General features: G+C 45.9%; 2 protein-coding genes across 2 annotated transcripts in view; one reads left to right on the top strand and one right to left on the bottom strand.

The window, feature by feature from the left end:
- The window catches only part of CDC42 (cell division cycle 42), a 130412-nt gene that overhangs the window by 14952 nt on the left and 99391 nt on the right, over nucleotides 1–16069 (top strand). The gene's annotated exons all lie outside the window — the stretch shown is intronic.
- Nucleotides 3898–14860, bottom strand: CLDN19 (claudin 19). Its single transcript, XM_063145116.1, has 5 exons — nucleotides 14628–14860; nucleotides 8583–8747; nucleotides 7709–7793; nucleotides 4697–4843; nucleotides 3898–4230 (listed from the first exon to the last, which is right to left on the bottom strand). The coding sequence occupies exons 1-5, from the start codon at nucleotides 14848–14850 to the stop codon at nucleotides 4197–4199; spliced, it is 654 nt and encodes a 217-aa protein (XP_063001186.1). The 5' UTR covers nucleotides 14851–14860; the 3' UTR covers nucleotides 3898–4196.

Genomic DNA, 16069 nt, shown 5'->3' with positions numbered 1-16069 from the left:
TTTTAACTCACAAAAGGGTTATAAGTGTTGTCTGCAAGCATTCCGCATGTGGTTAGCATTAACTACAGCTGAACATGATTAAGCTAACCACAAATCTGAGTGTGTCATCTGAACCAGGCCTATACCTGTGATGAGAGCCAGTGTGGTGTAGTGGTTAGTGTGTTGGAGTGAAGTTCCAAATTCTAGTTCTATAGTTTAACTATGTGCAGTGGAAGAAGTCCTGCCTTTTATCTGTCATGAATCTCCCACCAATCAACTTCATGGGATGACCCCAGGTTCTAATATGACCAGAGGGGAAAAAAATATGTCTCCCTATTAATTTTCTCCATACCATGCACCATGGTCTCCCCTTACTCCCCTTTTTTCTAAGCGGAACAGTCCCAGACATTGTAACTTTTCTTTATAGGTGAATTGCTCCAGCCTCGTGACCATTTTAGTTGTCCCTTTCTGCACCTTTTCCAACTCTACTGTATCCTTGTTTTGGTGCAGTGATGAGAACTGTGCACAGTATTCCAAGTTTGGTTACACAATACATTTATTTAGGGGCAGTATAATATTGGCAGTTTTATTTTCAGTTCCTTTCCTAATTATGCATAACATGGAGTTTGACTTTTTCACAGCAACCGCAAACTGGGTCGACATTTTCATTGGGTTGTCCCCCACAACCCCAAGATCTTTTTGGTCAGTTACTGATAGCTCAGATACCAAGTTGGCATCCCTGAGCTCGAATGCTCTAAAAGGGTGGGGGAGCGTCGGGCTGCCTCCATCCGCTTGCTCCGTGGAACTCAGTGGAGGTTACCGCAGCGTCGACGTGTATAAGAGTGCACCGGGCAATTAATCATTTTCTTTTCAGAGTGTAGACGATGAGACCATTCAATGGTATTTCTCTCTGGCCTTCCTTCCTCTCACATCAGTCCGTTGGTTTCTGTTCACCATTCTGCCGCAAAGATCATCTTCTTGGCTTGCCGCTCTGACCATGTTACTCCGCTTCTGAAATCTCTTCATTGGCTTCCAATTCACTTCAGAATCCACTATAAACTTCTCCTGTTAACATTCAAAGCTTTTCACTGTCTAGCTCCTTCCTATCTCTCCTCTCTCATCTCACACTATTGCCCCGCTCGTGCTCTTCGCTCCTCTGATGCCATGTTTCTCGCCTGCCCAAGGGCCTCTACTTCCCTTGCTCAGCTTCGTCCATTTTCTTCTGCTGCCCCTTATGCCTGGAACGCTCTTCCAGAACATTTGAGAACTACAACTTCAATCGCAGCTTTTAAAGCTCAACTAAAAACTTTTCTTTTTCCTAAAGCTTTTAAAACTTGATGTTGTGCAGACTTTATACTGTTAGTTTTACCCTACCCTGTGCCTGCTTACCCTACCCTGTGCCTGTTTGGTGCATTCTCTTCCCCTCCTTATTGTTTTACTATGATTTTATTAGATTGTAAGCCTATGCGGCAGAGTCTTGCTATTTACTGTTTTACTCTGTACAGCACCATGTACATTGATGGTGCTATATAAATAAATAAATAATAATAATAATAATAATAATAATAATAATAATAATTTGCATCACTTTACACACTTACAATGAACAGTTACACTGCACACTAGCGCCTGGGCAAAACCAGTGTGGTGTAGTGGCTAGAGTGTTGGACTGGGAGTTGGGAGACACGGATTCTAGTCCCCACTCGGCCATGGAAACCCACTGGGTGACTTTGGGCCAGTCACAGACTCTCAGCCCAACCTACCTCACAGGGTTGTTGTTGTGAGGATAAAATGGAGAGGAAGATTATGTACACCACCTTGGGTTCCTTAAGAGGAAAAAAGGTGGGATATAAATGATGTAATAATAATAATAATAATAATGGTAAGCATTTCAGAGAGAGCTGATAGTGCTACCTTTTAACCTCCTACCTAGCAACCTAAATGGGGTTTCAGGACCTCGTGACTCCATTTCCCCGTGCTCTTTGTACCAACATGCAGCATGACCACTGACTGCCTGAGCAGTATCTACAAAGCTATCTAGGCAGCAGGTGTCCTCCACACCCTTCACACCAGACACACAATGATCAAATATTCCATTACTAGAAGCTGAACCAGGCTCTGTGAATCCTCATTCCGAGAGGATATTTCTTCATCTTCAGAGGAACGGATCCCTTCTAAGGCAAGAGTGTGGAACCTACTGAACACCAACCTGGCCCTCCGGGATTCCCCTGGCCTCACCCCTTTCCCAGCTTTTGTACAGTTTCCCCAAATTCCAGAAGGTTGAAATGCCTCTCCAAAGGCAGTAAGGGCCTTGAAGTACTACTTTTGGCATTTGAGATCGGCAATGGCAAACCACCCTGCTACAAAGTCTGCCAAGAAAATGTCAGCGAAAGCAGGCGTCCCTCTAGGAGTCAGTAATGACTCAAGTGCTTGCAGGAGAGGTTCCTTTCCTCCCCACCCCTCCTTTCTGCCTTTGGCATAGAATCATAGAATAGCAGAGTTGGAAGGGGCCTACAAGGCCATGGAGTCCAACCCCTGCTCAATGCAGGAATCCACCCTAAAGCATCCCCCACAGATGGTTGTCCAGCTACCTCTTGAAGGCCTCTAGTGTGGGAGACCCCACAACCTCCCTAGGTAACTGATTCCATTGTCGTACTGCTCTAACAGTCAGGAAGTTTTTCCTGATGTCCAGCCGGAATCTGGCTTCCTTTAACTTGAGCCCGTTATTCCATGTCCTGCACTCTGGGAGGATCGAGAAGAGATCCTGGCCCTCCTCTGTGTGACAACCTTTCAAGTATTTGAAGAGTGCTATCATGTCTCCCCTCAATCTTCTCTTCTCCAGGCTAAACATGCCCAGTTCTTTCAGTCTCTCTTCATAAGGCTTTGTTTCCAGACCCCTGATTCTCCTGGTTGCCCTCCTCTGAACATGCTCCAAATTGTCTGCGTCCTTCTTGAAGTGTGGTACCCAGTTTTCCATCCTAGCCTCAACAGACGTGCTGTGGTCAGTGAACATACTCAGTCCTCACTGGGCTGTTTTGGAGAGTGTCTCCCCCCATACCCCATATCCAGACCCCTGATCATCCTGGTTGCCCTCCTCTGAACACGCTCCAGCTTTGCAAATGTCCCCTTTGCCTTCAGCCCCATCAACCACTGGAGTGTGGCCTTCCAAGAGCGTCTCCAAAATTGAAATTGGCCCTTGACCTGAAAGAGGCCCCCTGCCCCTAAGGGATCATTCCTCTCCTCCTCAAAATGATACCCACCTTCCCCAAGGCACCAAAGCAGAGGAGCTGTCGCCCAGGGATTGGGACTCAGCTAGTGCCTCTGATGGGGACGTCCACCAGCCTTTCTGCCCCTCTCAGCTGCTCCAGGTCAGCAACTCTGCTTCAAGGGAATGAACTTGTTCCCCGAGAGCTCGAACCTCATTATACAGAGCACACACCCACAACTTTTGTCCAGCTGGCAATAGTCATACATGTTATGCTCAGTGCAATATACTGGAAAATCGCCACACTCTGCGGCCTTTCTACCGCTATAACTGTTTCTTTTATTGTTATTACTGGGTTTGCTTAACTGGAAAACTAAGTTATTTACTAGGAGAAAGTGGGGAAGGATTGATGGCTTTGGACTCCTCACCCTGTTGCTAAATTTGTGCATGTGCTTAATTTGTGCGCGCGCTTAACTTCTTTTTACCATGATGCTTTGCCACTGAGGCGAAGATGCTTCATCACTGGGACTCCTCATGCTCGGTGAGGTGGGCTCCCTTGCAAGTCTGCCTCCTTATATGAAGAAATTCACTTCCTCCAAATAGGACAACGGATTTGGTGGGCCATTTAGCAAAATGCTATAAGGCAGTCCAGAATCCCATGGGGGCGGGGGGCAGTGGGAGAGGGACACAGCAACACTTAGAAAGCTGGCAATAAAAATATTTTAATAAGACATATTTTAGTACAAAACATTAGAAATGAAGTGATGTTTCTTTTTATTCAGAGTATCATGTCAAGCAGTACAGAAACAGTACCATGGAAAAAGTTAATGCAATGTTTACATTACAAGAATAGTAGCTCTCATTCTGAGTTCTGTATGTCTGATTTAAATTTTTTGCTTTGTTTCCCAATATAGAAAACAGATCTTGGGATACAGTTTTTAAGGTCCTCACTACAGTCATTTTGGTCTCTTGGAACGGAAAGGTCAGCACCACGTCTCTCCCCCTGAAGGTTTTATACACATTGCTCTCCCCTTTTTACAGTGGGTCTGAAAAATCAAGGGAAAATAATAAAAAAACAAAAAACGAAAATAAGAGGGCTGTTAGTTTGGAGCCCATAAATGCCAACGGGGGGGTGGGGTCGGGGAGTGGGCTGCACGCACATGTTATCAGGATTCCCTCCCTGCCATTTGCATGCATCCATCTGCCGGGGAGTTCTTGCAAAGCTGGGGAGTGGGTGAATGTTGCAAAGTTTATCATGGAACTGAATTTGAGAAGACAAAAACCCTGAGAAGCACAGAATCATGGAATTGAAGGGGGCTCGTAGGCCATCTAGTCCAACCTGTAGGACATCCAGAACTAGAGCACCCGTAGCAGAGAAATGAACGCGCCTCTGAATTTCCAGCCTGCTGGGGCTGCAAGAGGCAGCTCAGTCTCTCTGGTTCATGGACACGGAAAGGAATGAACTTCTCCCTCTTTCTTCCCTCAAGTAGAGTCAACATAGTTCAGACATACTCTCTAGCTGTTGAAGGCTGAGACTGCCGGTAGTACTGCTGTCCCCGCTCTCCTGGCTTGGGGCAGGAACAGGAGAGGAAGGCACCTCCCAGAAGTGTCAAGCTGGCTGCTGACCAGCCCACAAACAGAGCAGGTCCAAATTCGTACCTAGAGCAAACGGAGGATAGATTAGGGTACGGCAGGCCGCAGAGATGTCAAGGTTCTCCGAGCTTAAAGGAATGTTTATTCTTGATGCCTGGCAGGGGCCGTAGCTCAGTGGTGGAGGACACGGTTCCCATGCAGAAGGCTTCAGGTTCAATTCCCCGACATCTCCAATTTAAAAAGGGTCAGATAGATGGGAACAATCTCGGCCCAAGACCTTGGAGAGCTGATGCTTGTCACACCCTTCACTAGGCAACACTGGGCTAAATGGACAAATAAGCAGGCCTGTACTAAGGCAAATTCCAATGGGGGGGAAATGGACCTACTTTCTCCTGGAATATGACACTTTTTAACTTAAAAAGGACTGAGAGCGTTATTGTCGGCTTAAGGAAACATAAATGATATGGTGATAAACCCTGGAGGGTTTCTTTTCTATTGTAGCCGTGGCTCCTTTTGTAAACTGAGTGGCGTTATGCTGAAGAAGACCCCTCGAAACAGCATAGTAACCGGACTTCTGTTTATATAAAAAAGACGCTTCATATGAATAATTCATCTATTACAGGCTTTGTGAAATAATGTTGTTGTGCCTGTATTTTGTATATTTGTAAAAAATTGTAAAGATTTCTGAAATATTCCTTTATGAAAGCTATTTTGATATCCTTGTGGTTTGAGAGGTATCACTCTCATTATACTTTTAACTTATAAAGCAATATTTTTTTGCAAAGTCTGGCTGTGAATAAAATAATTTTACAATAATAGCATCTTTCCACTTTTTGGTTCTGATTTCAGGGGCTACAGTGTCACCTTCATTGTCCAGTAGGGGGAGCCATCCATTGAGGACATACAAACACTTCCTTTTATTTATACAGGAAAACTAGAAAACTGACCAGTGTTGGAGTAGACCTTAGTTTGATACAGTGAAGCCTTCAAGCTGAGCTACGCAGCTGTCAGAGTTGGGACACATTGTGCCCGCCCTGTCTAATTTTAGCTGTACCTGCTGGTATCCCTAGGCACAGCCTCAGCCATGGTGCACCCCTAGGGTGACCCTATGAAAAGGAGGACGGGGCTCCTGTATCTTTAACAGTTGTATTGAAAAGGAAATTTCAGCAGGTGTCATTTGTATATATGGGGAACCTGGTGAAATTCCCTCTTCATTGCAACAGTTAAAGCTGCCCTCTTTTAAATCTGGTCACTCTAGTATAGCTCCTGCAGCTTTAACTGTTGTGATGAAGAGGGAATTTCACCAGGTTCTCCATATACACAAATGACACTTGCTGAAATTCCCTTTTCTATAGAACTGTTAAAGATACAGGAGCCCTGTCCTCCTTTTCATAGGGTCACCCTATGCACCCCCATAGTCCCCTGAGAGAGGGCTCTGTCCACTCCATTCCCCAGAGGGGGGCTGTCCCATAGCAAGACGTAGAGGGTAGTCCTATAACTCTACTCCTCTGCTAATCGCTCTTGGCTTCAAACTGTATGGATTGCAAAGCTGTGTGCCAGTTAGGGAAGCCTACCCGTAGTGGCAAAAGGTGCTAGTTTCAGACACACTGGTTTAAGTCACACTTCAATTAATCAGAATTAATGGGATTTAAAAGCAAAATAAACCTGAAGTGCACATTTTTAGGGTCCGCGTTGTATACATGCCACGTTCCTGGTGCCTAGCTTTCACGGTCTCAGAGCTATGGCGATGACAGACAGAGAGAGACGCATCTTTTATGATTACAGATAATCCTATGGCTAAAATGTTTGGTTAAAATCTGCTCACTGCATGGCAGAATCATGATACGAAGTTTGGTTGATATTGATCAAATGAATTGAAACAGTAAATCCTTTAAAACTTTGATTGGCCACCATTTTGTTTCAAGATGGTGGATGAAATTTTCACTATGCCTAAAACTATCCCAGACAAGAGGTAGAACAAATCCTAAAAGTTTCATAACAACCAGATATACGGTTTTCGAGTATATCGAGGACATATAAACAAACACTTCTGTCATATATAAGGTAAGAAGAGAAGAAGAAAAAAATAACAGCGTAAAGGGCATCGAGGTCCTCCCCATCCATGATCTTCCTCTCCAGAGCCTACAATTCCCCAGGTGGCCTCACCCAAATCCCCATCCACCAGCCAGTTTGGATGGGAGACTAACGCATGGTGGGGAGAGGCACTGCTGGGAATTACCCATCAGGCAGCAGGGAGTCTTCTGCATTCTTACCTGCCTCTTTCTACGTTATTGGTGAACCACCTGAGTGTAAAATGCACAAATCTTCTAGCATGGTGTCTAGTTTTGCTAGAGGTATTCCAAACTGAGTGGGCAAAGAATAGATCTCCAGATGTTTTAGACTTCAACTCCCAGAAGACCCTATCACCATGGCCAATGGGCAGGAATGCTGCGAGTTGAAGCCCAAAACATCTGGAGATCTACTTTCTACCCACCTAAACTGCCGATGCAGTGAGGCAGAGGGGAGGAACACTCTAGCTCTGCCTCCACCACTGCCATCCCTGATGCCCACCAAAAGTTGGAGTGACTGTCCAACCCCATGCTCCCCCTGCCGCTCCCTCCCCGATGAGTTGCACTATGACTCCTGGCCGTTGGGAGTTGCAGTCAAGCACATCTGAGGAGCACCAGGTTGGGGAAGGCTGGAACCATGATTATCCAGGGTTCAGTGTCTCCTAGAGGGTGACAGGGGAGTCAGTGGGAGGAGCTGGACTTGTGGAGGGCAATGGAGAGAGGGGCAGAACTGATGTGCTCAACCCCACTATCCCTCACAAATTAACCCCTGAATAGGGCTTATGATTTATGAAAAAACACCCCAGATCAGGTTTCTGGCATGACTGCCCCTGGCGCAGGCCTTTCCCTGACTTCTGTTCACCTGGCATTGACTGGTGTGTTGGGATTGAAGAATTCATACGTCACCCGTGCAGCGTACCATGAAACTGCTGTCACTGTGCATAGACCTGGGGGCAGAGAGGAAGAAAAGCAGAGAATATAGCTGAGGGCTAAGTGACATGTTGCCCCACGAAGACTCTTTCCGCTGTAGCCCTGATTCAAATCCCCACCCTCCACCCCATCGCTGTTACAGAGAGGAAAACATGCAGGTACAAAATAATTTTGTCCCAGTAACAAACAAGACATTCCCTGCCCTCTGACTTACATGGGGAGGGAAAAGGGAAAGGAGCAAGCTCAGGCACCAATCCTCAAAGGTACAAAAGCTCTTATAATGGAAAGAGTTCTGGGACAGGAGGAGCCAAATGGTAATCTTTCAGGTAATTTGTTGGAGTGGGGCCTGCTGACCTCTGCTGCAGCCAGGTTAGGAAGAGGAGGAGCCAAATAGACCTGGTCTTTCTATCCTATGGCTGCGGCTATCCTACATGTCCCCAATCCCTCGCCTCCTGGTCACGCACACATTCATACGGCATCATTCAATGGCTGATGTACTCCACGCCTACATGAAAAATGTCTATACTGCCGCTCTGCTAGCCTACTGCCCTTACTAAGCCTCCAAGCAAGCTGATACCTGGCTCCGCCCCCCCTTTTTTGTCTATCTTGGGAAAAAAGCTTAATTGCTTGCATGCTGAAGGATACTAAATGCCAAAAAACCAAGGTCTTTGGCCCCATGGTTGTGATCAGTGCGAGTGTTCTTATTGCTTCACTACTGGGGAACAATAGATTATTAGTTTTCACACAGTGTTATTGGTTCAAGGCAACATCCGGGCCACAGAAGGCCATTCCAGCCTTTAGCTTACCTGCAAGTAGGAAGAAGACACCCCCCAAAACAGCAATCCAGCTTTTGGCCACAGGATTCTCATCCCCAACTTTGGTGCACTCCATTCCAATTACACTGACGACAACCCCCACGAAGCCCAGGAGTATAGAAACAACCATGAGGGCCCGCGAAGTCTGGATATGAACTGTAAAACAAGAAGGCACTGGTCTTGGCAACTTTCAATGGAAGAGTACATCTGCACAATCAATGGTCTCTCAGAATGACGCACTACAGTGATGTCTATAAAGTTCCAGTCAGGAGCCTTTTTTTTTTTTAACAGGGACCATTAAAAACAAATAAATAGGTGTCTGGTTCCACCCGCTGACACACAGGGGCAAAGGGCTCTTAAACTTGTGAATGGGCTATTGACACATAGCCTAAGTGCTCTTTACCCAGCTCCACATGCACACTTGTACATGTAGGCAAAGGGCTCTTTAGTCTCAACTTCAGCCACCAATAGGGTGACCAACTGTCAGGATTTCCCCAGATTTGTCTTGGTTTTTGTTCTTTCCACGGTGTCAGGGCGGATTTTCTATCATTTTCAATAATGTCCTGGAATGACACACCTTCCCCTTTAAGGCTGCCATTAGCATGGCAGGAGGGAATGACATGCTTTCTTGAGGCACATCATTCCCCCACCCCGAGCTCCAATTGAGGTCTTAAAGGGGAAAGTGGGTCATTCGTGGACATTAGAGAAAAGGCCCCAATTGGAGTGGATGGTGGTGGTGCAGAATGAAATCCTTTCCCCTCCTCCACTCCAATCGGGTTCTTTAAGGTGGCGGGGGAATAACGTACTTTCTGCAGGACTCAGAAAGCTGCTTCCCCACACACACACTAGGTGTCCTCTTTTTTGGTTTCCCAAATATGGTCACCCTAGCCACCAATACATGGGCAAAGTGTTCTTTAGCCTATGAAAGGGCTCTTTGAACAAGACTAAAGGCTCTTTAACACATAATCATGGTTAATCAAGAAGGAGGGCGAGAAAGAAGGAGGGCGAGAAAGAAGGAGACCTCAGACAGAGAGAGTAAGGGGGGGCAGAAAAGGGTGTAGCTGAAAGACTAAGGCCCCATTCACACACACATGGGGGGAGCGGAACTATGGAGGAGGAAGCGATAGGAACACCATTACTAAGGGGCCCATCACATGACCAGTAACCACATGGCACCCTGTGGTTCACTTACTCCTCCCTGCTCCACGGATAAATCAGTGTCCTCCTGCCATCGCCACCAGGTACCCCAGTGGCTTGCACAACGAGAAAGGTGTGCACTGGCTGCTTCAGACGTTGCTATGTGACGGCTACCGTCAAGAAAATCCACACTGGCTAGAACATCACCGGAAGTGGCCGATGCCCTGGTCCACTGGTTTTTTCATCACACAACATGTGAACCATTCCCACAGCCCATTCCCACCTCTGTTGCAGAAGTTGGGTAAGGGGGGGGGGAGATAGGTATTTGAACCATGGTAGGGTTACCATCCACCCCATGTTATGCTAACCCCACTGTGGACTGTGTTTTTGAGAGATCCATGGTGGGTTAGCGTGAGGTCTGAACAGACCATGAAAAGAAAGGGGGTGGCCCCATTCTCTTTGGGCTTTGGTGCTGCCCTCTGCCAGTTTGTAGCCTCCACCACATTACCCCTGAGTAAATGCTGCCCTTTCGAGAAAACGGGCTTACTGACACTTGCTCTACATCCATGACCAGTTCAAAGAGTTTTACGAGGTTGTGAGAATTATGCTAATTATTCCCTCTGTTCCCACATTTAGGCTGCGTCATTGCTTATTTAGCCAAAAGTGCACCACCCGTGCACAACTCTGTAGGGGGGGGGGGAACCCTAAGGGAGGAAAACCTCCTAAAAAATGCCCAATGAGAATGGAGAGCTCAGCTGCTGCAGAATCCCGACTGCCCATTGTGGAGAAGGAGATGAAAAACTGAGGTGGGAGAGAGAGAACGGAGCACTGTGGAGGATGGCACCGGGGGGGGGGGGGGGGGCGCTGACTGACACATTGAAAATGAGCACAGTCACTGCAACATTTTATCATAGAATCATAGAATCATAGAATAGCAGAGTTGGAAGGGGCCTACAAGGCCATCGAGTCCAACCCCCTGCTCAATGCAGGAATCCACCCTAAAGCATCCCTGACAGATGGTTGTCCAGCTGCCTCTTGAATGCCTCTAGTGTGGGAGAGCCCACAACCTCCCTAGGTAGCTGATTCCACTGTCGCACTGCTCTAACAGTCAAGAAGTTTTTCCTGATGTCCAGCCGGAATCTGGCTTCCTTTAACTTGAGCCCGTTATTCCGTGTCCTGCACTCTGGGAGAATCGAGAAGAGATCCTGGCCCTCCTCTGTGTGACAACCTTTTAAGTATTTGAAGAGTGCTATCATGTCTCCCCTCAATCTTCTCTTCTCCAGGCTAAACATGCCCAGTTCTTTCAGTCTCTCTTCATAGGGCTTTGTTTCTAGACCTCTGATCATCCTGGTTGCCCTCTTCTGAACACGCTCCAGCTTGTCTGCGTCCTTCTTGAATTGTGGAGCCCAGAACTGGACGCAATACTCTAGATGAGGCCTAACCAGGGCCGAATAGAGAGGAACCAGTACCTCACGTGATTTGGAAGCTATACTTCTATTAATGCAGCCCAAAATAGCATTTGCCTTTCTTGCAGCCACTGTACAATCAACAATCAGCCATTGTTGATCCCACTGTAGAGCCCTAAGACTGAAAGGGTTGGGGTAAGAGGGATGCTTGTTACCAGGGTCTCTCACCCAGTTAAAGAAAGCTCAGCTGCTTTCTGGGTTTTCATCAATTCATTAAATTTGTATATGCATTTTGCATAATGTGTTTGTTTTTATTTGTTTGCTTTTATGATGCTTTTAATTATGTTCGGTTTTAAGCTTCAGCTTATTGTTGTTAGCTGCTTTGAGCACCATTTTTGGTGAAAAGGTGGGATATAAATCAAATACGTAATAATCTCAAGGGATGGTCTTTGTCTATACCTCATATCCACTCATGTTGCAGTAGTCAGAGGTAGAGAAGAGGCATTCTATATGCGACAGAAGGCAGAATGCCTCTAATTTTAAGATGATATCTGCCATCCATAGTTTTTATCCATTAAAAATATTTTCTTTCTTCCTGCCTGGTTCATCTGGGGGTGTTTTACTTTTTTGTTTTTAACGAAACGAATAAAATAAATGAAGTCTCAGAATGTTGGTGAGGGGGAATTATGTGACTTTATTCCAAGAAGTAGGCTTGGAATAAAACCACATATACTTTTTCAACATCGTCTCTTTACTCTTTTGAATCATTTCTCCAGTTTTGTTTTGCCCTGTTATTTTCACTGATCAAAAAGTTTTTAAATCAATTAACCTAATTATTATTATTATTATTTATTTATATAGCACCATCAATGTACTAATCCATTGGCTAAATATTACACTGAACTGCCTTTTTTTCATCATCATTGTTTGTTTAGCAGGGCTCATGTACTTTTAAGAAGTGCGTGACAGGATATAATCCCGCAGTTAAATAATTCTCAATCCGTCCCCCACAATTTCCTTTTCATGCATTGTTTTAAACCTTTTCTTCATTACACTTATTAAAGGCACTGCTGTGGGGTACGGGGGGGGGGGGGATGGAAACACGATTTGAAGGTCATCTTACTCCAAAGCAGGGCAGAACGTAGATCTGGGGCAGATCCCTGTGCGCTCTGCCGTTATATAACAAGGTTATATGGAGGTGGTACCTAACCCAGGTTAGATTAAATAAGATAAATAATCAGCATTCAGCAAATTGTTGGAGAGGATGTGGGGGAAAAGGAACGTATTTAGATATGTGGTGGGAATGCAAATATGTACAAAAATTGTGGAAGATGGTGTTTTTGGAGACTGAAGAAATTGTGGGAATGAAGATAGAACGAACACCAAAAGTTGCATTACTGTCACTATTTGAAGATTTAAAATGTAAAAAAGAAATTAAGGAATTGTTAACGAATTTGCTGACTGCAGCAAGATTGATTGTAGCTAGGAACTGGAAGATTCAAGGGGATTATTGTATTGAAGAATGGTATAAAGAAGTATGGGATATAGCTATTAATGATAAATTGACTTGTAATATTAAATGGAGAAGAGGTATAACTAAAACAAATGATTTTGAAGGAATTTGGAAACAATATTTGTGTTTTCTAAAGGAAGTGGGAAACCGCCAGCAGAAGAAAGTATGAGATTTTGGAATCAGGAATGGGATCCCGAGGTGGGGGGTGCACTTCTATGTTAAGTTTGATTATGTTATATAGATATGATATTGATGTTATTCAACATTTATGTAGTATGTTGTTTCTTTAATTGTAATGTTTAAGTATTGTAGAAAATAAAAAAATATTTTTTTTTAAAAAAAAAGGTTTTCTGACATCCAATTGTTTAACAGTAGCAACAAAAACATTACTTCCCCGCCGTGATTATACTGCTGAAAAGCAGAAAGCTTTTGGTAATCAGGTGTGGATTTTTGTGTGGAAGGGCTCCATGAACTGCTGCTCAAAAAAAAAAATTCTCTGCTCAGAAATCTTTTGGTCTAGTTGGTGGGTCTTGAGTTTCTAGTAAAACAACAACAGCAACTTGTCTGCCTTTTGCTGTCTTCGTTTCTGCCAGCTGAGGATAACAGTCCATGCATCAGAATGATGCTGCACTTCAAGCCCCACAGGACACAACTCTTAAGTAATATCTCAAAACCTTGTGCTGTATATGCATATCTGTAGGGTTCCCAGACATGACTTTGACTTTCTCTCTCTCGCTCTGTATTTTCTATAAAGTATCGCCTCTATACTCGCCTTTCTTAGCTTGGTAGTTTCTAGATGTGTTGAACACCTATCAGCCATAGTCAGGGTGATGGGAATTGTAATCCAACACACCTAGAAGGCGCCAGATTGGGGAAGGCATTTTTAAACCTCCCATTTCCCTTCCACATATCACCCTGGTATAGCGATGAGGTCATCCCACCCTTGTGCCTCAATTTCCCTAAACAATATCAGGGTACTGTTACGAGGCCAACCGAAATGTCTCAGTCGCCAGCTTAAAACGGAGCATATACATGCAAGGTGCCTAGGGTTAAGGCCGAGTTTCAGAAAAACTCGCCTGCTTCTCGCCTGCCCAAGGACCTCCACTTCCCTTACTCGGCTTTGTCCATTTTCTTCGGCTGCCCCTTATGCCTGGAACGCTCTTCCAGAACATTTGAGAACTACAAACTCAATCACAGCTTTTAAAACTCAGCTAAAAACTTTTCTTTTCCCTATAGCTTTTAAATATTGAGTTTGTTCTGACCCTATACTGTCAGCTTCACCCTACCCGGTGCCTGTTTACACTTCCCTGTTTTTTGTTTGCATTCTCTTCCCCTCCTTATTGTTTACTACAGAGGTTCTCAACCTTCCTAATGCCCCTTTAATACAGTTCCTCATGTTGTGGTGACCCCCAACCATAAAATTATTTTCGTTCTTCTCTACACGATCCATTGTCGTGGGATGGTTTGCTAATAATGAAAATAATACATAACAATAGCTTTAATAATACAAAAGATGATACATGACATAGTTCAGTCAATACAGTTTCCTAAGACCATCGGAAATATGTGTTTTCCGATGGTCTTAGGCGACCCCTGTGAAAGGGTCGTTCCACCCCCAAAGGGGTCCCGACCCACAGGTTGAGAACCGCTGGTTTACTACAACTTCATTAGATTGTAAGCCTATGCGGCAGGGTCTTGCTATTTTATTGTTTTACTCTGTACAGCACCATGTACATTGATGGTGCTATATAAATTAATAATAATAATAATAATAATAATAATAATAATAATAATAATAATAATGAAAACGACTGAAGCCTCTGAGCAGGTGCAAAGTACATTTCAGAGAGAGGGGAGGGAGGGAGAAGGGGGGGCAGGGGTGAGCGTACAGGGCTTCCAGATCCTAGCATGCACAACCGCCGCGCGCCCCGCCTGCCCCCCCCCTCCTCCCCTCTCCCTCCCCGAGCGCGGCGGACGCACCGTCGAGCGACAGCAGCGACTCGTGGAGTTTGCACTGGACTTGCCCGGTGCTCTGCGAAGCGCAGCTCATCCACAGGCCCTCGTACAGCCCCACGGCCGTGATGATGGCGTCCCCGGCGTACGAGCTCTGCTTCCACTGCGGCAGCGCCGACGAGCAGATGGCGCCCACCCAGCCGGCCAGCGCCAGGAAGTAGCCCACCAGCTGCAGCCCCGCGCTGGCCATGGCGAGCTTCCCACGGACGGACCACTGGCTTCGACGGCAGCGCCCGGCGGAGGCAGTGCACTGGGCTCGCGTCTTGCACGGGGCGAGCTGCAGCGGCCGAGACCCAGGGCTGCTAGGGGCCGCCCCCGCGCAGGGCAGCGCGCGTCCCTCCCCGCCTCTCTTTCAGGGCTCGGCTGGCCCCAGAGCGGGAGGACGACGCCCTCGAGCCGAGCCCGGCTGCCCTCCCCTGGGCTCTTCGGGGGAGCGTGGGCAGCCGCTGCCTTCAAGGGCCGGCTCCCACACCCGCAGGGCTACCATTGGACGGCTGCCTCTCCGGGCTGGTACCATCCGCCCTCGGCACACGTTTGCTCAGAATCTTAGACTTACCCTATGAAAAGGAGGACCAGGCTCCTGTATCTTTAACAGTTGCATTGGAAAGGGAATTTCAGCAGGTGTCATTGGTATATATGGAGAACCTGGGGAAATTCCCTCTTCATCACATCAGTTAAAGCTGCTGGAGCTATACTAGAGTGACCAGATTTAAAAGAGGGCAGCTTTAACTGTTGTGATGAAGAGGGAATTTCCCCAGGTTCCCCACATATACAAATGATACTGGCTGAACTTTCTTTTTAAATACAATTGTTAAACATACAGGAGCCCTGTCCTCCGTTTAATAAGTTACCCTACTCAATACATCCCTCTGCCTTCCATGTTTCCTACAGTGACCATATACAAAGGAGGACAGGGCTCCTGTATCTTTAACAGTTGTATTGAAAAGGGAATTTCAGCAGGTGTCATTTGTATATATGGAGAACCTGGGGAAATTCCCTCTTCATCACATCAGTTAAAGCTGCTGGAGCTATACTAGAGTGACCAGATTTAAAAGACGGCAGCTTTAACTGTTGTGATGAAGAGGAAATTTCACCAGGTTCCCCACATATACAAATGATACTGGCTGAACTTTCTTTTTAAATACAATTGTTAAACATACAGGAGCCCTGTCCTCCGTTTAATAAGTTACCGTACTCAATACATCCCTCTGCCTTCCATGTTTCCTACGGTGACCATATGCAAAGGAGGACAGGGCTCCTGTATCTTTAACAGTTGTATTGAAAAGGGAATTTCAGCAGGTGTCATTTGTATATATGGAGGACCTGGGGAAATTTCCTCTTCATCACATCAGTTAAAGCTGCAGGTGCCCTGCCCTCTTTTAAATCTGGTCACTCTAGTATGGCTCCTG

This window comes from Elgaria multicarinata, chromosome 20 (assembly GCF_023053635.1).
Source record: "Elgaria multicarinata webbii isolate HBS135686 ecotype San Diego chromosome 20, rElgMul1.1.pri, whole genome shotgun sequence".
Lineage (NCBI taxonomy): Eukaryota > Metazoa > Chordata > Lepidosauria > Squamata > Anguidae > Elgaria > Elgaria multicarinata.
The sequence above is the reverse complement of the archived record's forward strand: the minus strand, read 5'-3'. Positions and strand labels throughout refer to the sequence as shown.